Here is a 21,620-nt window from a genome sequence, read left to right as displayed (position 1 = left end):
CTGCCGCTGGAAGGATGCGAGAGACCTAGGGCGGAGGGCCTGAGGCGGCAGATCTGAACTTGAGGAGGATATAACCCAAACTTTAACTACATCAGTCCGCACCTCACGCGTAGAAGCAAAGGACGGGTTATCTTTTTAAATTTTTTTTTCACAAGAGAGACTCAAACTTCGGCACTTGATCCTTTTTCCTGGATTGCTTTGGAAGGAGACGGTTTGGTGACAACGTTGGGAACAGTGAGGACAGCGTCATAACTCATTTTTAAAGCGACAGTAGATCAGACTTTTTAAATGTTTGGGATTCAAGATACTTTAGGAAGAGGACCAGCTCTGAAAGAGAAATCGCTGGGCGCCGAGATGGATTCGGTCAGGTCCTGGGTCCGGAATGTCGGCGTGGTGGACGCCAACGTCGCTGCGCAGAGGTAACGAGACGGCCGCACAATTATTATGCTCGCAATCTCTCGCTTGTTCGCTCCCTCACTCTCACTGTCTTTCTCTCTCTGTGTGTGTCACCCCCCTCGCTGCTCTTGTTCGCGCTCGCTCTCTCTCCCCCGCATCTGTCGCCCTGGCCCCGCGCGCTAGGGCTCGCCCTCCGGCAGGCAGGTCGCTGCAGTTAGAGGAACACTTACCCCGCAGCCAACACTCGAGTTTCTGAACTGCCTGGATCCCCCACTCCTTCCCCACAGACTACTCTTTGGGAGGAAAAATAACAAAGTAGTATCTGATGCCTCTCAGCTCAGCCCCTAGTTCTGCGAGGCGGGCCCAGCCAGGAGCAGAGCGTGAGGACCGGAGCCGGCAGCGGCGGCCGCTGGAGGAGAGCCGGCTTCCCGGCGACTCCCGGCTTTCGCCCAGCTGCTTACCAGCGCCTCTCCTCCCGCATCTTGCCGGCCGATTCTTGGAGGCCGAGAGCCCAAGGCCAGATGGCGGCTAGAGGAGCAGGAGATGCCGGAGCGCCTGCCTGGGAAGGCAGAGCGGCCGGGTGCCCTGGGAGGGGGGCAGGCTGGAGGGTACGGGCGCAGGGAGAAAACAGTGGGCTAGATGCACAGAGGCGGGGGTGAGGGGAGAGAAGAGACTAAAGAGAAAAGACGAAAGAGTAACAGGAGAAAGAGTCACGGAAGAAAGGAGACACACCGCAAACGCAGGGATCACAAGCCTCTAGTTTTGCTGGTCCCTGAAGTTGACTTTGTTTGTGAGCATTCTCCTGCTGACGTAGTAAACGCCTCGTCTAGGCTGCCACCCCATGAAGACATTCTGCTTCCCCTCCCTCACCACCACGATTGAGCTGAGGTTTGTGATCTCCACGACCTTGTCTGCGAGAGACAGCCCCCTTACCCCCAAGACTTCTACCCACCACTGACGCCTCTCTATCTACTCTCCTGGCCATCCCCTTCGCAGTCCCGACATCACGGGGAGAAATTACTCCTTTCCAGGCCAGGACTCTAGGTGTCCCGGGTAGAGCGAACCGGGCCGCCACCCTTGGAGGAGAGGAAGCAAAAGTCGCATCGCTCAGGAGACCGGGGCAGGCGGCGGCTCCCTCCCTCCTACCCGAGCCCAGGGGGGCGCCAGTGTCCTTCAGCAGATGGCACGCCGTGGCGGCGGCTTTCCGCGGCCGTCTGGGGACTCGTTGGGCTGCAGGCTGAGGGAGACCAGGCAGCGCCGCAGACCGGTCTCCACGGCGCAGTTCCCTAGCCGAACTCCTGCAAGACACCTCCCCTACTTTCCTCCTTTCCCAGATCAAGCAATTGTTAAAGTTGGAACAGGCTGTCCGCTGGGGGAGTCTAGTCAAAATTTTACACCCTTCAAAAGAGGGAAAGTGCTCGCGCCCTGGGGCAAGACGCCCCGCGACCCCAGCGCCCCGGGGCAGCTCCATCCATCTGCTTGCTCGCCTGGACCCCGAGTCTCCCGTTAAATGTGATCTGGCGGCCACTTTGTTCCCGGCCCCGATAGGTCGGCAGGGAGGTGTGTGCACATACTCAACACGCTTCAGGGCGCCTGCCGGGTCCTCCAACACGGCTTTCGCGGTCAGCGGGTTTGGCCGGCGCCGCCCAGAGATGTGGCTAGAGCAGGGAGAATCTCGGCCCCAGGCGAGGACGCGCTCTGCCTCAACTTTTCGGCTTCTCCAAGCTTAGCGGTTCTAGGGGCGGGGTCCTCAGTATTATGTCGTCCGCGGTGGTCCTCGATCCCTAGTACTGGTCGAGGGGGATTCTGCCCTGCCACTGTCCCAGGCGCAACTTTTCGGAACAGCGAGGGAAGCAGGAGGTGAGGCCGCTTCCTGTAGGACCGAGACTTGGCCTCTGGGCTTCCCATCCACCCCCAGGGGGTTCTCTCCCACCGCCTTTCTGAGATAGCTTGGGGGGTGGTGCGTTGTGGGCAGTAGCGCCAGGACAGGTCACTCCAATGAAGATGAAGGAAAAGGGTCACTTGTCCAAAAACAACGAGGTGCTTAGTCTCCTACCCCTCGGGCCCAGCTCCGAATCCTGACCCGGTCAGCGGCGGGAAGAGGAAGAAGATTGGGGCGGCACAACGACAAGACTTGGGCCGCCGTCTCGGGGGGACCCTCCGGGCTTCGGTCTGCAGTCGCGATTCCTTGGTCTCCACTAAAGGCCGGACATTGAGCTACTGGGCATGACATGCCCGGAGGCTGGAACGGCTGGCGGTGGCAAAGTCCAGAGTCGTGGGCCCTGCTACCCGACCCCCGTGGCCACTGTGACTCCTCTAAAGAGTCCCCGCTTCTTAATCCCAATAGAAAAAAGCGCCCGAGGGGTCCAGAAGCCTGGACCGGGACATGGACCCTTGACCCTCTGTGATGTTGCGTGGGCGCGTTGGTAACTTCGTGTCTTTCTCTCCTTCCCCGTGTCTGGTGTCCCCCGTGTCTCTTCGTGCGCAGTGGAGTAGCCCTGTCCCGGGCCCACTTTGAGAAGCAGCCTCCTTCCAACTTGAGGAAATCCAACTTCTTTCACTTCGTCCTGGCGCTCTACGACAGGCAGGGGCAGCCGGTGGAGATAGAGCGCACCGCCTTCGTAGACTTTGTGGAGAACGACAAAGTAAGCGGAGGTCCCCCTCTTCCCCTCGCGGCCTAATAACTACCTCCTTGCAAAGCACTAAAGATCCCATCTGTCACTCCCGACACTTTTCCGCTCACATCAGCAGGGATGATAAATCGAGGCTTCTCACCCCTAGCCCTTAAATCAGTCGATTTCCCCGCAGCTTCTCCCGCCGGCACTCTCCGCCCGCACCTCCCGCTGCAGCGGCGCCTGTGGCTCTGCGCACCCGGCTTCTGGATCATTAGCAGAGTCTGGGCACGGACTGACCGCGGAGCAAAGTCCTTCCAACTAGAGCATAGTTTAAACGTATACTCAAAGCCGCCACTGCCCTTCTCCGGGTTATTTTTATTATTATCAGTAGTAGTATTTTGCACCTGCCAGCGCGGCAGGGTGGGTTAGATAGGTACAAGGTGGAAACCCATAGCCCAGCTTTGCCCCTCCGCCCCCAGCCTTCCCTTCCACTCTGGTTCCCAAGGCAGTGCCTGCCCCGGTCCAGGCCCCGGTATGGGCGCTGGATTTGATCTCAAATGAAGCTGATGTGGGAGGAAAGGAAAGTCTCCTGCTCTCTCTGGGCCTCCGTCTCTTCAGCTGTACCATTCAAGCTTTGGAGCCAGCTCTTCCCAAGGTTCTTCTTGAACCCTGACCTGGGTCCCTGAGCTAGTGGCTCCAAGGCTGCTGTCCTGGTGGGATAGGGCCAAATGCTGCTCTTCCAAGTGACAGGTCCCTTCACCTTTCTGCAGGACAGGCAGAACCCGATAGGTTGGGTGGGGCCTGTTTAAAGGCAGCCTGGACATAGTGTCCGGTGGCCCCAGCTCCGGGGTCGCGCTTCTGAGGACATTTTTAAGGGGGAGGGACAGACGGCTGGAGAGGGTCAAGTGACCGCGAGCCTTGGAAAGTTTTGGAGCTTGGCCAGCGGCAGATGCTCCTGCTCTTTGACCCGGACCTGGGCAGGGGGCTGTTCAAAGCTGCCCGGTGACTGGGAGAAAGGCAGTGGGAAGTGGGTTAGGGAAGCCCGCTCTCTCTCCTTTCTCTCATTTTTGGGGGCTGGAAAGCAAGGGACTCTGTCTTTTCAGGAACAAGGCAACGAGAAGACCAACAATGGCACCCACTACAAGTTACAGCTCCTCTACAGCAACGGTGAGCGCCCTGAGTGCCCGCGGCATCCGCTTGTTCCTCTTTTCAAGGAAGGCAGTTGACCTTGTCACGGTCACTGGCAGGCGGGCTCCAGGCCTGGGGAGAGCAGGGCTGCGGGAGGCTCGCTCAGGGCCGGGGGTGGGGGGTGGGGGGGCGGGCGGGTGGTGTCTGCCCCCAGGACGGCTCCGCCTGCGCTCGGGCCCGGGCCCCACGGCGGGACAGGTTTGGGATGCCCTGGTGGGGTTCCACGGCCCTCACCTCGCGCCCTCCTGCCTCCCCGGCAGGTGTCCGCACGGAGCAGGACCTGTACGTAAGGCTCATCGACTCGGTCACCAAGCAGGTGAGCCCGGCTGTCCACTCGGTTCCTCCTCTCGCGGGGGTGGGGGGTGGGCCCTCCGTCCTGCCCCCTCCCCCCTCTGGCCTGTCCCTGACCTCCCCCGACCCTCCGCGATTTCCTGGGTCAGTCTTCACAGCCCCTCCACAGAAACCCACACTTTGTCTGCTCTGGAAAAATAAATGTTCCCTCTCACTCCCCAATTGTCCTGTCTTTCTGGCTGGGGAGACGCTGGAGATGGGAGTAGGTGAGCAAAGGGATGAAGAGGGGAAACAATTATTGGGAGATTCAGTCCCCCCCCAAGCATTCCCTTTTGCAAGAAATATGTCCTCACCAGGGCAAACTTTTCTCTTACTATTTCGCTCGAGTTAACCAGGCCACAGCTCAGGTTCTGTGCTGCCAGCGGGCGCTCCCGAGGAAGTAGCGGGCAGAGAGAGGAAACCCGATTTTGTGCTCGCTCCTAAGTCCCCTTTTCTTTGTCCCTCCACTCCCTCGTATCTCCCCACCCTGCCCCCGCCTCCTTCGCAGCCCATAGCTTACGAGGGACAAAATAAGAATCCGGAAATGTGCCGAGTTCTCCTGACACACGAAGTGATGTGCAGGTAAGAGCCGTGTTTTCCCGCAGGCTTTGCCGGAGCGCGGGGCAGGTGAGCTGCGCCCGGCGCGCTGGCTAGCGTGCGTCTCGGGCGCTGACCTTCGCGAGCGCTGGCGCGCGGAGAGGGCGGCCTCGCCCGGGCTTGCCTCCTTAAAAGACAGATTCTAAGAGCAAATCGGTTGGGAGTCGAAAAGGAAACCCAGAACCCCTCAGGATTCCACCCCCAGGCGTCTCAGGAGTTTCCTGTGTTCCGTGGAAGGTCCGCTGTCCAGCGGTCGGCGGCAGCGCGGGGAGGGGCTGGGCAGCCGCGGGTCAAGTTTGGGATCGGGGGCTTTCCCTGAGTCGGTCGCGGTCCAAGGCCCGCCGGTCCGACCCGCTAGGGGTAGATGCCCAGGAGGGGCCACTTGTGGAGTTACCGAGTCAAGGTCCTGGAGCGACTGGCAGTCTGGGCGGGTGACCACCGCAGGGGATGGAACGGCCCGCTTTGGGGGCGCTACCCCTTGCCCCCCAGCTGAGGCACCTGTCTGTGATGCAGAAGCGTTTTCTTCCTCCAGGGAAGTTGCTTTTCCTAGATTTCCCGAGCCGCGGGAGTTTCTTAGGTCAGGAGGAACTACCGGCTAGAAAGACCAGTTGGGTTCACCACCTGTGGATGGGAGGAAGTGGGGGAGAGGACCCCAACCGGGGAGGTACGAGGTCTGCAGCAACAGCTGGATTGTGAGGGCCAAGATGTGAAAGGTGCAGTCTAAGCCGAATTCCTACACCTTTTCCCATCTTCTTTTCTGAGACCAATCCATTTCGAGTCCTTTCTTCTGCTGGACCAGAAGAAAATTAAAAAAAAAAAATTAAGCCCTACATTTATTCATTCTTTCAATAAATGTTTATTGAGTGTCTAATATGTGCTGGTTATGGGGGAATCCCACAGCAAAGGAGAAAAGCTATAGAAAGGAAAATCTGGGAAGAGGTGGTTATTTTATTATAAACATTTAAATGCTATTCCATGCACATTTTTCTTCCTCCAAAATCTCTGATTGGAGAGAAAGCCTCAATTCTTCCTTACTCTGCTGTTGCTTCAGTGAATGTCTTCCAACTCCAGACTTTGGGTAATTGCAGGCAGTCTGATTTAGTTTGGACTGTTTTATGGGCAGCTCCCGGCAGCCCCGTCTCCCCCCCCACGCAGTCAGGAAGAAACCATAACAATCAGACATGTTTGTTTTGGTTTTGACCAAGTATTAGAAAAACAAACTTTGCCAACTGCAAAGTTCAACTCTGCCAGTGGCCTCAGCTGAGGGGACTCGAGGCTTCCTCTCCTGAGTAGCTGGCTGGGTGAGGTGTGGGACAATGGGGTAAGCAGATAGCTACTCCGTTATCCCGGGGCCCCTTGATAGGTACATTCAGAAAGAAAATACAATTCCAAGATGAACTTGCATGTAGTACCTAGATTAAATAGTCAGAACACTTTTATTTGGTTGGCTAAGTGAAAGGCAGGCTTTTTGTTTTTTTAAATTCTTCTTTCTACTTTTAAATGTCTTTGTTTGGAAAGATTATCTTCTTAAAAGGAAAGAAAACAAAACCTAAATCTGGCCCATTGTCTGACGAATTATACCTATCACTTTAAATAATACTTGCATGCCCTATCCAGCTGTAGTTAAGGCTGACATTTTTATTTTTTAAGCCCAATCAAATCCACCTCATTTTATGCTGTTTAAGTAGCAGCATCAATTTTTAAAGCCTCTAGTTTAGTCTGCATTAGTAACACAATATAAAAATTTAATGTACTGTAACTTTTCTGCATTTGAGACCTGGGAAGACGCTCTGCTATTTTCTTCCCAAACTAGAATTTAAAACAAATATTAACTGTGGGTAAATAAATGATCCATGGGATGGGTACTGTGTCTGTAGTGTGTGTGTGTGTGTGTGTGTGTGTGTGTGTGTGTGTGTGTGTGTGTGTGTGTGTGTGTGTTTTGGGGGATGAGCTGGGGTGATGGCAAATATTGGATGCATCTAAAAGGGAAGTTCCCATTCAATCTGTCAGTCAGAGCTGGTTGACTTTTTTCAGGGAAAAAAGTTCCTTCTCTCACATTTTAAGAGTCAGTTATCACAGTCAGTGATTAAGGGATGAATCAGATGCCCTGTTTCTCAGTGGGTACCGCACACACTTAGTTTCATTTGCATGGTGTTCTTGGGCATACCTGGGAATTTTCTTGAATGGTTTTGTGTTCTGTAATCTTTAGTTAAAAAAAAAAAAAAGCTCATAAACTGGTGTTTAGCTTTTAGGTGGCAACAAAATAAATCTCTTTTAGGTATAACTTTTCTCTCCCCTCCCCAATTGTCTCCTCTCCCCTCTTCCCTGCTTTAGTTCATTTTGCCAATTATTAGCAAGGAGAAGTCTAGTTGCTATGTCGCTGGCAGCCACCCCTGTGCCCTCAATGCTCAGAGGGTTAAAAGATATTATAATTTGAACAGAAGTCGTCTCAAGGCCTACAGCTGGCTAATAACAGAGTTGTATTGAGCGTGAGCAAACCCCACAGCTGTGACTTTTCGCCACAAGGCGCAGGCTAGACGGGGCCCTAATCAGATGGGCCAGCCGGGCAGTGAGGCCAGTGTCTTTATCGGCCAGATGGTGTGAATTTAGACACTTTTGTTATGCAATCGCAGGGAGGAGTTGGGGAGAAGAAAACAAAACAAAAGCCACCATGCTGTGCGCTTATTTGAGTTTGAAATTAGAGACAGATTTTTGAAAGTTGAGGGTTGAATTTTAAAAACGATTTTGGAGGGGAAAGGGCACACTGGCTGGTCTCGAGCAGGAGTTTGGCTGACTGGACACCCTGTGTCCAGGGCTGGGGCTTTTTTTCCTTTGCATATCCCCCATCTTGATCCCTTTCTGAAAAATGCAGGTAAGATTCAGGACTGGGAGAAAATTTCTCATATTTCCCATCCCCCCATCCCCAACTGGTTTGCTTTTTTTCTCTTTCCCTCTCCAAAGACCACCACGAGGAGGCAGGGAGGGTGGAAGAGGCCTGTAAGCAAACTGAGAGTATTTCAGGTAAAAGGTTCTCCAAATAAGGACCAGAATAAAATAAGCCAAACCAAGCCAAATGAGGAGCAGAGGAAGAGCTTTCATTTTCATTCATTAGGAAAAAAAAAGAGTACTTCTGAGCCTCCCCGTGGTAGGTAGGGACACAACCTTAACCTAGTGTCAAATTCAGTTGCCTCTTCTCTTTGTTTGTGTCCCATCTTTTCCTATTTTTTAGTCTTGTTCAGTTTTTTAAAATACTTTCAGACTTCGAGAATGGCTTGTTAGAAAATAACCCTAAAAAGCCTTTTCGTGAAAGTAGCTGAACCTGAAGTTGGTCACTCAGGCTTTGTCTCTAGAGCAAAGGAAGGGAGATTTGGGCTTATTATCTGAGTAATTCAGGGACCCGGTTCTTCATGTCAACTCCCCACATCCTGATCCCAGAGCGATTGTTTGGGGAATGTGGGTTCATGAATGTCTTCTACTCTCCATTTCCCCTTGCTTATGTTCCTATTGCTGGCTTGAGGACGGAATGTCATTTAAGAAATGAAATAAAGAATAACTAGGACATCTTGATGAGACCTTTCCTTTTTAAAATAGAAAGAAAGAAAGAAAAAAAGAATTAGCTTTGGCTAACCAAGAGAAATTTTACGAAGGGCTCAGATGGGGTGAATACAGTCCACTCCTATAATTTTTATTCCTTCACTATTATAGTCCGACAGCCAAGTGTCTGCTACATCTTTTCTGGGTGTTAAAGTTAGAGATTATACTTAAATATGTTACTGTTGGGAAATGGAAGATTGGGTCCTAAAGTTTCTCTGCATTTTTCTTGGAGTATCATTTCCTTCCCTGAGTTGATTCCCCACATTGTATTACACTGGCACCAGGCTTACATTTTTATCTGTTTTTCTTTTCCTCCAGAGAAAGTCCCCATGGAAAGCAGCTGAATTCAGCTGAGCAATTTTGCAAACTTACTCGGCCTCCTTAGAATCATTCCTTCTCAAGCTAAACAGATTGGCACATCCTGAGAGTGTTCTCTTGTATTTAAATTGTACTTAGAATCGCACACAGATTTGGGTTAGGTTGACATGCTGGTGATGTCAAAGAGGAGTCTAGTTAGAAGGTCTTCAGATAACTAGCATGTATAGGGCTTTTTGAAATTGTCTTGCTAAGAGAAAAGGTTTGCCTGAGTTGCAAAGGTATTATTCTGCTGACTTAAGCAATAGAAACAGGAGAGGTGGGAGACAGGGATGGTGGCGGCAGGAGCAACGGGTGGAGTAGGGAGTTGGGAAGAGAGACAAAGGTTCTGGGAGAGCAGCCGATCAGAATTTTTATTGGTGCTAATCTTGGGATGGAAATTTTAAAAGTTAAGACCTAATATAATTTCAAAGGCAAACTATTATTTCCGTGTCCCAGTGGCAAACTCTGGTATTTAAAAAACTTGAGACAATTTTTCTTTTACTTCTTACTAATTTGATTAAATTTCTTACAATCTCATTGTGCCCATTGGCTGAAAGTTTTTATTAGCATCTCTCAAGTATTTTTAACTTTTTGAGAATGGTAGAATTGTTCACCGAATAATCCACACATCCCTGCATGAGAGAGATGGACTTAAAAATTTTAAAAAATATCTGTTTGTTGGTAATTCTGTAGAGGATCAGAGAGGGCAAGTGCACTGCGCAGAACCAGACAGCAAATCTAAGACTGGGATGGTGTTAGGCCTTTGGGTCCCTGCTGCCACAGTGACTTCGTCTTTTCCTTAATCTGTCGCCACTTTCGAATCGAAGGATGCTCAGGGAATCTCATAGCCTAAAAGAGACTCTGTGCCCTTCTCAAACCTAAAAGAGACTCTGGAGATAATCTAGTCCAACACTTTAATTTTATAGCTAAGCAAGGCAAATCCCAGAGGGGCAAAAGAGATTTGACTAAATCCATGCAACTGGTTAGTGACAAAGTTGGGTTAGACGCCAGAGCCCCGATTCCCACTTTACCGGTCCTTCTATTGTGCTGCATCGATCTTAAACTATACAGAAACTATCACGGGAAGGGCAACACTTACATAAATTTGGTTACTGCTAACATTTATGACACATATTCTCCAACTGGTGTGGATGATAATGCTTTTCTTATAAGCCATGTCAAGGCTACATCCTTCACCAGCTCCTATTGATGCTTGGATGAGCCGAGAGGTATTTAGAAGCCTGTGGTCCTGACAAGCAGCAGACAGGCAACACAGGGATGTGATTTTCCATCCCTGGTGACTTCCAGCCACCCAGCCTCCCTTGCCCTTTTCATATTTGTTTAGGTCTTTCACACAGGTACCTTTGGAGGGGAGTGTTTTGTTCTCTTTAGGTCCTACGGAGTCCTTCCCATCTGCTGTATTCGCTCTAGGGCCCCTTCTTTCTCTCTTCCTCTCAGATGATTCTGTAAGCATTTGGCGGGTATCTACCTGAAACCCAGCACTTTGCCAGTGGAAGTCTTGGGACGCAGCGTTTGCAGGATGGGGCTTACATGCCGAGTCCCATTTCTGTTCTGGACTTGTTGAAAATGATTGGAGATATCATTTTACAGCTCCCTGCCTCATTTTTTTCCCGATTTGACAAGGCACACCATAGTTCCTGTCTTCTTTCTTCATCTTTAGAAAATAATGGAAATGAATGAATGAATAAATGGTTACAAAGTACACTGAGTTCTCTGAAGAAAGATGTTATATAACTAAGGTTCATAGTAATCCAGGCAGCTACTTGGGGTCTTTTTCATACATTTTCCTTTCCCCTCTTCCTTCAAGTATTTGTTAAGACACAAAGATCTAAAAATATATGATAATAAATACAATAATAAAATCATTCATCACGGAGCTGGAGGTGACGTTCTAGATCTTAAAATCCAATTGTCCATCATTCAAATTATAACTATAGCTCTCAGAAAAGTTGTGATTTGCTGAGAATGACCCAGTTTATAAGTCATAGAGGGAGAATATGAATGAAGAGTCTGGGTTTCAAGTTTAGTGTTGCTTTTGAACATGGCCATACATTCATGCTCAAGCAGCTGATAGTTAAGCAGTTACCTAGGACGTACCCGTTTTTGTGAATGTTCTTACACTGTATGCTCATTGTATTTTCTTGATTTTAACGCATTTCTCTTACTCTTTTGGCTCCTTCCCAATCTACAGTCGATGTTGCGAAAAGAAAAGTTGTGGCAACCGAAATGAGACTCCTTCAGACCCTGTCATCATCGACAGGTAGGGGGAAAAAGTGATTTAAAAAAAACTATTTCTGGTTTCTTTCCTTTAGAATTTCAACTCTGAGTATGGATCACTGGGCTTTGCCGTAAGGTTGGTTTCATTTTATCTTCAAGGATTGGAGCTGGTCCAACATGTGTTTTCTTGTTTTGGTTGGCCTTTCTTGGAAGAAGTCAGAACCTTCCTTTTTGAACATATGTCTCTAAATCTATGATGGGATTATTTTCCAGGTGCACTGACTTCAGCCTAATAAGGCGTGTGTGGATGGTAAAAGATGGTAAAGGATGACATCCCTCCCATCTGGCAGGATAGGGTCTCAATCAGTTTCCTAGAAGAGGCAGTATATCCCAAGTTACGCAGTAACTTTCTTATCATTCTCCGTGATTGTGCTGTTGGGCTTGAAGACTGTCAAATTAGATTATGGTTTAGAGGATGATGACAAGCTCTCTGTTGCACTGAGGGAGATTCCTTTCTACCATAGAGGGTTGCATTCTGGGTTCTGTTTTGTTCAGAGTGGGAAAGATTCTTTGGGACAAGATGCTAATTCATTGAAATGTGACTTCGGCATCCTCAGCTGTGTGTTTTTGTGATTGGAAACAGAACTTACAAACCAATGAAGGAATACCAATTTAACTTCCAGCAATCATGTAATTTTTAAGAAATCCCATATTCCCACCCCTAATTTTTTTCTCTTTCGTTAAAAAACGGAATAATTCCCTCTTGCTTCTTTCTCTGGGTTTTTGTATTTCTAGACAGGTCCTGAAATGGATTGGAGAGACCACAGTCTCCAAAGTTGTTATTCCAATATTCCAACGAATTCTCAGTTGGGAGAATGGAACCTCTGGCATTCTTCCCAGAAAGCCAGCTTGCTTTCTTCGTGGAAAGTATAGCATAGCCCTAGGAATGAGGAGGCTGGAATTCTGATCCTGTCCTAGCTTCTGACCTTGGACAAAGCACTCAACACCTCTGTTCAATAGTATCATGAAGGGTATACGTGGAGGGTATGGCCTGTTGCTGTAGGTTTCAGAAGGTAGCTAAAATATCCATGGCAGTTTTGGAGTATTCTCGGAGATACTTGGAGGAGGATGATAGACAAATAGAGAATGTTTGCTGGATGTATATGCTGCTGATCTTAGGAGGTTCAGGTGAGATCAATTTAGGGAGATCTGGAACTTTTCTAGTTTTTCTGAAAGTGCACAGAAGCTTAAAATTAATGAGTTTTAAGAACTCTTGGGGGCCAGCTGTCTTTCTCATTTGATCAGTGAAAAGACTGAACTCGGGAACGGTGACACGACTTGCCCGCGGTTGCACAGCTGGTTGGAGCAGAGCTGGCCCTAGGACACAGCTGTCCTTACTTCTGGCCTGTGATTCTCTCACTGCCACAAACTTTTCCTCCCAGCACTCTCTGTCCCAATTTATGTGATCACACTTGTCATGATTTCCCAACTTCCTAGGATGCGCTTGGATCCCCTGGGGAATATGAAGCCCATGAGGGCAGCCTAGACACGGATCCAGTCCTTTCCAGCGTGTCCACTGAGCTCACTAATCTTCATCTAGTCTTTTTTTTTTGGTTTAACTAACTTTAGCTCCTCTTTCAAGAGGGTACTCTAACCTCATGGTTGTTACATCTTTTCTTGTAATAAACAACCCATAAACCAGCTTTCGAAATGTTTATAAACCGGTAAATGCTAACCTGCACCTTACATCTCATAAGCACACATCCTAAAGGCTCTGCACTTAGTAGCAGTTCTTTCTCTAAGAAACTATGTAGAACCTGAACTCAGGGAGAGAGCCGAACATGCTATACATAATACACATGTTAATGTACGTAGGCTTTTGGCATCTATGGAGAGAAAAGATTTTCAGGTTGTGTGCCTTCATTGTTTGTGCTAGAATGCTTTAAATTCTTCTGAGAAGGTGGAAATTGTATTTTAGCTGCGTCTTAAGGAGCTTTATGTGACTGTGGCATTTATTTTTACTAGCCTGTGCACAATAAAACAGCCCAGCGATGTCTCTGCATCACTTGAAATATGTGTTACTTCCGAAATGTTGTGCATCTACACATGGAAACATACATACCAAAGGGTGCTATAAATTGACCCGGATCAGATTTTTAGAGAACTCCTCTTATTATAAACAGATGCGTTGGTTCGGCTTCCTCATTGTAGGGATTTTGTTTGAAGACACTGCTTGTTCCTTCACCGGAATCTTGCTTCTTGCTCCTGACTGTCTTTTGGGCATTCCTTTGCCTTCTTCCCTTCATTTGTGGAAGGGAAAGGGGATGAAGGCAGGGTTCCATTTGCCGGAGGTGGGATGGGTGTCTTGTGTCATCCAGGGCTTGAGCGGTGCCTCTGGTCCCTGGGTTCAACACCTGCCGGCTTAGAGATGTTGAGATGACCCATGAGCACCAAATGGGTGCTAAGTAGTCTATTTTGGATTTCCTCTGAGTAAATATATAACTCTCTTCTTTGCCCTTGTTCCTATAACGCCAACTAATTATCTCCTCCCCCGGCTCGCTCCATCTAACCAGATGCAGTTAATTTACACTGTCTCTCTTTGAGTTTTCTCACGCAATAAGCATGTTCCACTCTGGCTCCAGGGAAGCCTGTTTATTCCCTTGGAATTGTGTATGTCCGGGGGAGGGGAAGGGGCGGCTCAAAAGTGGTTCCCAAATTTTCACCACCAGGGACCCCTCTTATTTTTTCCTTTGGTGAACCAGGTTCTGTAAGATTTTGCCTGCCAAGCTGCAACCAACAAGTAATAATCCAGCTGTAATTTCATTTTTATTAACTGAAGACGTACAGCAGAACGGGAAGGAAAAATCTCATTCCAGAAATGCCCTTGATCTCAGGACTTCCCTGGCGGTCAGGAAGGTTAAGACTCTGTGCTTCCACTGCAGGGGGACAGGAGTTCGATCCCTGGTCGGGGAACTGAACTAAGATCCCCACATGCCACACGGCGCAGCCAAAAGAAATAAATAAATAATTGAAAATTAAAAAAAAGACATGCCCTTGACCTCATCAGTGGCCAATCAGAGTTTCTGGTCTGGACTAGAATCCCCAGTGTCACCACACTAACTTGATAGACTGCCAGCTCAAACACGAAACAACTTGACTTCTCATTTAGCCCACGTGACCATGTCTTGGGCAGACATTCCATTGCCAATAGGCTGTTTGAAATATGAAAAATAGCTTTTACAACCTCGTGGCCCCTTAATTGAAAATCACTGGATTCTACAATAGGGTGTCCCCATCAGAGACTGAGTTCTCCATTTCCTAAGACTTAGCCCCAGACTGGGAATAGTTTTTCCCCGTCTAAATGACTCCCTGCCTTCCTCTCTCTAGAAACATAAATTTAATTTTTTATTTTCAATTGTCTTTTCGGCATGCTTTTGTGAATTCCTGGGCAGCCACACCCCTCTCCAAAAAGCCAGGCCAACACACAGCCCAGCAGGACTTGCTGCTGAATCACGGGCCTCCAGCAGAGCCTTCCTTCTGTGTAGAAATGCGCGCCCGGAGTGGCAGTAGGGTTTGTTCATTTTGAGTGTAAAAATTCAAAGTTCCTATCTGAAGAAAACTCAACAAAACAGAACAAAACAAAACCAACAATGAAAACATAATCCGTACCGAGGTCTTCAGCCTACACCTTGTCCATAAAGACCTCTGTGTGGTAAATAAAAATAAAAGGGCTCAAACGGATTTACGTTTGTGGTTTCAGAAGGCAGCACTAATTGAACCTTGTGTTTCATGGGCTGTGCTTTCTTTAGACTCTCTTTTCTCTCTGGAAGCTTCTTCTGAACAGCTACTGCATCTCGGGGCTCAGGAGAGTTTGGTGGTCCATGGGAAGAGGATTTTAGGGACAATCTCACAGACTTGGGAGAAGGAAAACGAGTCTTCACCATTCCTGTTCTTGCAGCCCCATGAAAAGTCAGATGGGTGGAGGGGACAAGAGTTCTTTCTGAATCTTTGTAGGCTGCCCCTGCCCATGTATACACGAGTATGATATTTTCTGCTAAAGGGCAGCTCCAACCTGTTTCTCACATGCAAAATATCCCAGACTTTTGTCTTCGGATCCTGGACTCCTATATTTATGAGCTCTGCTTCCAGAAGGACCGTTTTAAGTTTCCGTATTTTTTGTTTATTTTATTTTTCAAGAAGCCAAACAAACATCAGAATGACCTTCATTCAGAAGGTTTACACAGAAATACCTGGTATTTATTTGCCCATGAGGGGTTTTCCTGATATTATCTTCCTTTTTTAAAATTGTGGTAATATATATATAACATAAATGGGCTATTGTAACCATTTTTAAGCATACAGTTTAGAGGTATTAAGTACATTCACCTTGTTGTGCAACCATCACCAGCATCCGTTTACAGAACTCTTTTCATCTTCCCAAATTGAAACTCTGTCCCCATTTCCCCCTCTCCCCAGTTCCTGGCAACCACCATGCTATTGATACTTTCTCTATGAATTTGACTCCTGTAGGTACCTCATATGATACTGTATTTGTCCTTCTTTGACTGGTTTATTTCACAGCATGATATCCTTAAGTTTCCTTAATGTTGCAATATGTATCAAGATTTCCTTCCTTTTTAAGGCAGAATAATATTCCAATGTCTGGTTGTACTACATTTTGTTCTATTTGTCTGTCAATGGACACATGGGTTGCTTCAACCTTTTGGCTACTGTGAAAAATATTGCTATGAATATGGACGTACACATATCTCTGCGAGTCTCTGTTTTTTTTTTTAAATTTTTAAAAAAATTTTATTTATTTATTTTATTTATGGCTGTGTTGGGTCTTCGTTTCTGTGCGAGGGCTTTCTCTAGTTGCGGCGAGCGGGGGCCACTCTTCATCGCAGTGCGCGGGCCTCTCACTGCCACGGCCTCTCCTGTCGCGGAGCACAGGCTCCAGACGCGCAGGCTTAGCAACTGTGGCTCACGGGCCCACCTGCTCTGCGGCATGTGGGATCTTCCCAGACCAGGGCTCGAACCCGTGTCCCCTGCATTGGCAGGCAGATTCTCAACCAGTGCGCCACCAGGGAAGCCCCGAGTCTCTGTTTTTAATTCTTTTGGGTATACACCCAGAAGTGGAACTGCTGGATCACATGGTAGTTCAGAGAACCATCATGCCATGTCCATAGCAGTTATGCCATTTTACATTCCCACCAGCAGTGCACAAAGGTTCCATTTTCGCCACATCCCAAATTACTTGTATTTTCTTGTTTAGTTTAGTTTTTTTTTTTTTTTTTGTAGTTGCCATCCTAATGAGTATGAGTTTTTTCTTTTTTTTAGTGAAGCTTTCTCCTGCTACCATCTTGGAAGGCATCCTCACCGGCTGCTTTCCCCCCCTCTGGTCCAGGCTTCTCGTTTGCCCTCCCCCTGCCATCTGGCACACCCTCTTCCTGCTTCTCTCTGCCTCACCAGCTACCTTGTTCTACCAGAGAAGTGTTTGGTTCCTCTTTCCTCTGGGCCATACTTACTATTCGTCTCTCCGTGTATCGCTTAACTCCAGAAAGTGTTATTGGTGAAATGGGAGCTTTCAGAGAGTAACTGTGGGTAGTAAAGCCCTTATGGACCTTCCGTGCATGCTAGAGGGTATGACGTTCATCCTGAACACCGGAGTTTTCCTTTTGGTTAATTTATCAAATGAACTCCGTATTGATCTCTTCTTGATTTGTGGTGTAGGTTCTGCTTTTAACCCCACTGTCCCTTTCAGCATAGAAGCAGTATTTGGATAGTAGTGAACCGTAGGTCAGATTTATGTCCGCAAAGCCCAGTGGATTCTTACCATCCTAGGCCACTCAGGCTGGTTTTCGGTCTGTGACCACTGGCTCCCTCTCCCTAGAAATGGACAAATCAGATATATCAGTAGTGACTCCTCCTGAACGAAGAATTCTGTCTCTGAGAAGGATGGATAAGAACAATACTCAACATCTATCTAACACTTAACTGGCACTTATGGTGTGCTGGGCACAGCGCTATGCAATCTGTGTTCACTACCGAATCTTAACTAATCTTCAGCAGTTGAGCGAGGTCTTAATGTTACAGAGGAAGAAATGAGTCTTAAGGAGGAAGGTCACAAAGCCAGCTTCCGTGGTGAAATTGGAGTGTCATCAGCGGGTGGAAGTTATGGAGAAAAAGGGTTTGGTGTAATAGAAGGAGAAGCTTCCCAGAATTTAGAGCTGTTGAGGAACAGGAAAACCTGGTGAGCATGGTTTGAAGAACTCCTGATGGGAACACTAGAGAGAGGATCGGTTCTCTGGGAAGTGATGGGCATCGCTGGCCTCTGAAGTATCATTTAACTCTGAGATTGTACAAGTCACAGGCAATGGTGTGACAGGTTTGATGGAATATCGGTCCCCAGAGAGACAACATGATGTAGCGGGAATGGCCCTAGACTAGGATCAGGACACCTGCTTCTGACCCCAGATCGTTCACTAACTAGCTGTCTAATGTCATGGGGGTCATGAGCCGCCTCTCTGAGCCTCAGTTTCCCTATCTGTAAAATGAAGTGCTTTGGATTAATGGGTGAGCTTTACATTACCTTCCAGCTCTAAATTCTCTGCTTCTAGCCGAGGCCCAGGTTTGGGTGTCAGGCATGCTAATTCATCATCCTTGCTCATCAATAATTTATGGGAGCTATTCATATGTGCCTTCTCTGCACAGATTCCCCATCTCCCCACTGGGCATAGGGGAGCCCAGTGCTGTGAAGAGTCTACAAAATCCTGGCCTTGGGCTATTTTTGTTTTTTTAGTGAAAATTCCATTCCCTCGGAGAGGTTTAGATGTTGTCACTAAAAGACACAGATTATTTAACCAAAGTGAAAGCATCATTCTTTCATGTTCTCCTTCTTTTGTTTTCTAGTAAAACCTTTGCTAGTTTCTTGGCCATTTGGGGGAGATATAGGTAGGAGAAGGGACTCTTCTAATTTCTGGTGCAGAAGAATGTCCCTTTGGGTTGAGACTCTTCATTGGAGGACAACCTGAGACAAGTGGGAAACAAGAAACAAAATTTCCTTTGAGAAAATCATTCTCCTCCTCCTAATTAAAGAACTGAAAAGTTATGATCTTCATTTCTGTAATTGGGTTAATTTTTAAGAATTATACTGTCTCCACTAGACTGACCAGTCTTCCTAGACTTCAGAACTTTAGCATTTGACACAAGCTAGCCTAGTTGTCTATACATGGATTCACTCCATCATTCATTCATTTAGTAATTTTTTCTGTTGTTCAGTTATTAAGCTAATATTCGTGAATCCCTGGCACTGAGAGGCCATCAGGGAATACGACAGGCATGGTTCTGCTCTCATGGAGCTGACAGTTTAAATAATCACACAGAGAAAAATACATTTGCAAACTGTGAAAGTGCTTTGAAGACTAGGTGAGTGAATGGTAGACAGGTTTCAACTTTCTAGTCCCATCATTTCTTTCTCTAAGAATCAACATGGAATCAAAATGTTTGTTCCATCAAACAGACCTCGAATATGCCCCCCGTCTCCCTCTGCACACATCAGTCCAGCCTGGAATCCCCACCACCAACTGTCTGCCAATATAAATCTGATCCCCTTTTCAAGACCTCGTTTAGATTCTACCATTTGAAAGAGATCAATTCTTGTAGCCAAAGTCTTTTCATTGACACTGTCACATATACTCGCTCTAGTTAGGATGTATGGGTATTGTTATCTTTTTCCCTATGTGGGCTTGCCTTACATTTCCAACTATATTGTAATTCTTGGATGTCAGACAACATATGTCACTTAAGTCTTGACTCTAATATCATTAGCTCTGTGATGGTGTTAATAGTACTACCTCTTCCATTGAGTTGTTGTGTTAAATCATTAACGTGTGTATGGTGCCCATACAGTGCATGACGGAATAGATGCTTTTAAAAAAGTCATAGCAATTATTAGCCTGTGTCTCTCAGCGTCTAACCAGTGGCTTGGATACTACAGACACTCAGTAAATATTAGTTGGCAGATTAATCTCTCGCTGCCAAGCATCAGAGAGTTTGGATGACGGAGTCTTTTGCCAGTTTATATAGGACCTTTCTTGTAAGTACCTGTATTTGACAACTGCTTAGCAATCTTACCCCCCAGGGGCAGAGTGGTACAAAACAATGCCAAGAAGAGAGAGCTAGGGTTGTAAGGCAGAATGAATCATTCAGGAAATATTTATCTAGGGCCTGTCGTGTCATGGACGTTGCAAGGTGCTCTTAGGGATAATAAGATTGAGTAGACACAAAGCTTTCCCATCAGGAGCTTACAGTTCAAATGGAAAAAACAAAAGATGTGCAGAAATAACTGTGATGGAATGTAGAATGTGAAAAGTGCCACAAAAGAGGTAGAGATAAAAACTCTGGAAGAACTGAAAGTGGGAAGATGAATTTCATCTAGGCAGTGGTGTATGCGGTGAGAGCTGTAACGCGGACATAGGCAAGTGAGGTCAAAGGGCATTCTAGGAGAAGAAAAGCATGCAGGAAAAGGCATGTGGAAGGGAAAGAATTCCTTAAATCTGCTCTTTATTTTAGAGGTGCACAGATATGTGTAAAGGGGGACAGTAGGAGAGGTTGGAAAGATTATTTGGGCCCAGATTTCCGAAAACTTTATATGCCTTTACAAAAGTGTGTTGACGTTGTTGTGTTGGCAGTGGGAAGATATCAAAGGATTCTGAGTAGTACAGTTAGAAAATGGAGAATGAATGTAGGGTAACCTATTAGGAAGACGTTACAGTAGTTCACAAATGCGTTTCTTTTCGTGGCTCTTTGGGAATATATAGGTTTACCTGCCAAAGCCTGGGCATTGTTTCCATCACCCTGTACCATCAGGGATTGGGAAGATGGGCACAGGCTTCAAATTTTGTGAAATGAAATGTTTCCGTTTCTGATTTTGTTTCTTTCAACTTCTTCTGGACACGTGTGCCTTCTTCCACCAGCAGCAGCTGGGAATCCGTTTTTTTCCTTGCCAGATACCAGTCACGGAGGTGAAAGGCCCATTTTCTCACCTCTCCACACCCCACTTCCCCTCCCCCAAGGCACCCACCGCCCCAAAGCTTTTGGTGATATTGCCACTTGCCCCCATGAGTATGCGTCCTTTGTTCACTGGAAAGCTCAGATCCTTTGCAAAGAACTGCTGTTGTACCATCTGGCAATCTGTGAATTTTTTAGTAGCCTGGATGTTTGTGAGAAAGCAGAAACTCGGAGGCCAGACCTGAACCATTTATAAGTAATTCTTTAGAAAAGAGGGAGAAAGACCTAAACCAGTTCACCTTTACTAGCATCCTCTCATTCAAAGTACTTGTGCAGGTCCCCTGGATCAATTCCCATTGAAAGTCAGAGGACCAGCTGGATGTATGGGGTTGTTCAGAACAGATAACGGTACACTGCAACTTTCAGCTTCTTCCTCATAAAATTGTGTGATGTGATTAAATGGCAGATTTGCCAGGAAGTAGATGAGTCCAGAGTGCAAGAAGAGTACTCTGAAATGGTGCTGTGCCGGAAATAAGAAATAGATATTTGTCTATAAGAAAGGTATCTTTTTTCCAAAGTTGTCTGTCTGGCTTTCAGGGGAACAAAGGCCCCGGACCTTAGGAAAGATTGATAAGACTACATGCTCACCCAGAGAGAACTTTCTAGAACTTCCAGTTATTTTTCTCTCCCTTTCTGTTTGAGCAAACAGGGCTGGATAAGTTCTTCTGGGTCTATTTTTGACCCAACCAAGAGGCTACCAGACCCAATGGCTGGAAAATAGGACACAAATCCCAAGGAGATGAAAAGGTCGTTATCTACAGATGATTTGCAGATTTAGGGTTCTACCCACTAGGGCTTGACTAGATTATTTGTTGATTGAAATCTTGTAAAAGTTGTTCTTTTTGTGGCTCTGTTCTGTGCTGCACAGTGACCTAGAGTTGCATTGGAGGAGGTATTTGATCAGAAAGGAAAGTTGTTGAGTGACAAGATGCCCAAAGCATGTTAGGCAGCCAAGACCCAAGTCTATAGGGAGTCAGCATCTCATCAGTCTGGACCAGGTAATTAATTAAATGATTGTCCTCCAGAAAAGTTCTGCTCTAATCTTAACCTTTCAGCCCCCTCAATACCACCAAGGAGCCAGAGCTGGTGAGAAACACTGCAGCTGCTCCCATTTAACAGGAGCTTTTGAGAAGGAAGTAAGGGAGAAATTCCTAGTCCCACTGAAATAATGGCAGGAATGGAAGAATTTGGAGGGATGGAACCATTGGATTCAGGCCAACACTTTGGGGTTAA

General features: G+C 47.1%; 1 protein-coding gene across 7 annotated transcripts in view; it reads left to right on the top strand.

The window, feature by feature from the left end:
* The first annotated feature begins 288 nt into the window (after positions 1–288).
* EBF2 (EBF transcription factor 2) overlaps positions 289–21,620 on the top strand; it is a 189,421-nt gene continuing 168,089 nt past the window's right edge. For 6 of the 7 annotated variants that reach the window (XM_061199431.1, XM_061199428.1, XM_061199426.1 and 3 more), the window contains exons 1-6: positions 289–419; positions 2,885–3,041; positions 4,115–4,178; positions 4,460–4,515; positions 5,038–5,111; positions 11,290–11,358. In XM_061199431.1, coding sequence (XP_061055414.1) covers positions 289–419; positions 2,885–3,041; positions 4,115–4,178; positions 4,460–4,515; positions 5,038–5,111; positions 11,290–11,358 — 551 coding nt within the window. The remainder of the gene's footprint in view (positions 420–2,884; positions 3,042–4,114; positions 4,179–4,459; positions 4,516–5,037; positions 5,112–11,289; positions 11,359–21,620) is intronic. The other variant, XM_061199427.1, reaches the window with a different exon arrangement.

This window comes from Eubalaena glacialis, chromosome 9 (genome assembly GCF_028564815.1).
Source record: "Eubalaena glacialis isolate mEubGla1 chromosome 9, mEubGla1.1.hap2.+ XY, whole genome shotgun sequence".
Classification (NCBI taxonomy): Eukaryota; Metazoa; Chordata; class Mammalia; order Artiodactyla; family Balaenidae; genus Eubalaena; species Eubalaena glacialis.
Note: the sequence above shows the minus strand (reverse complement) of the source record. Positions and strands in the feature narration are given on the sequence as shown.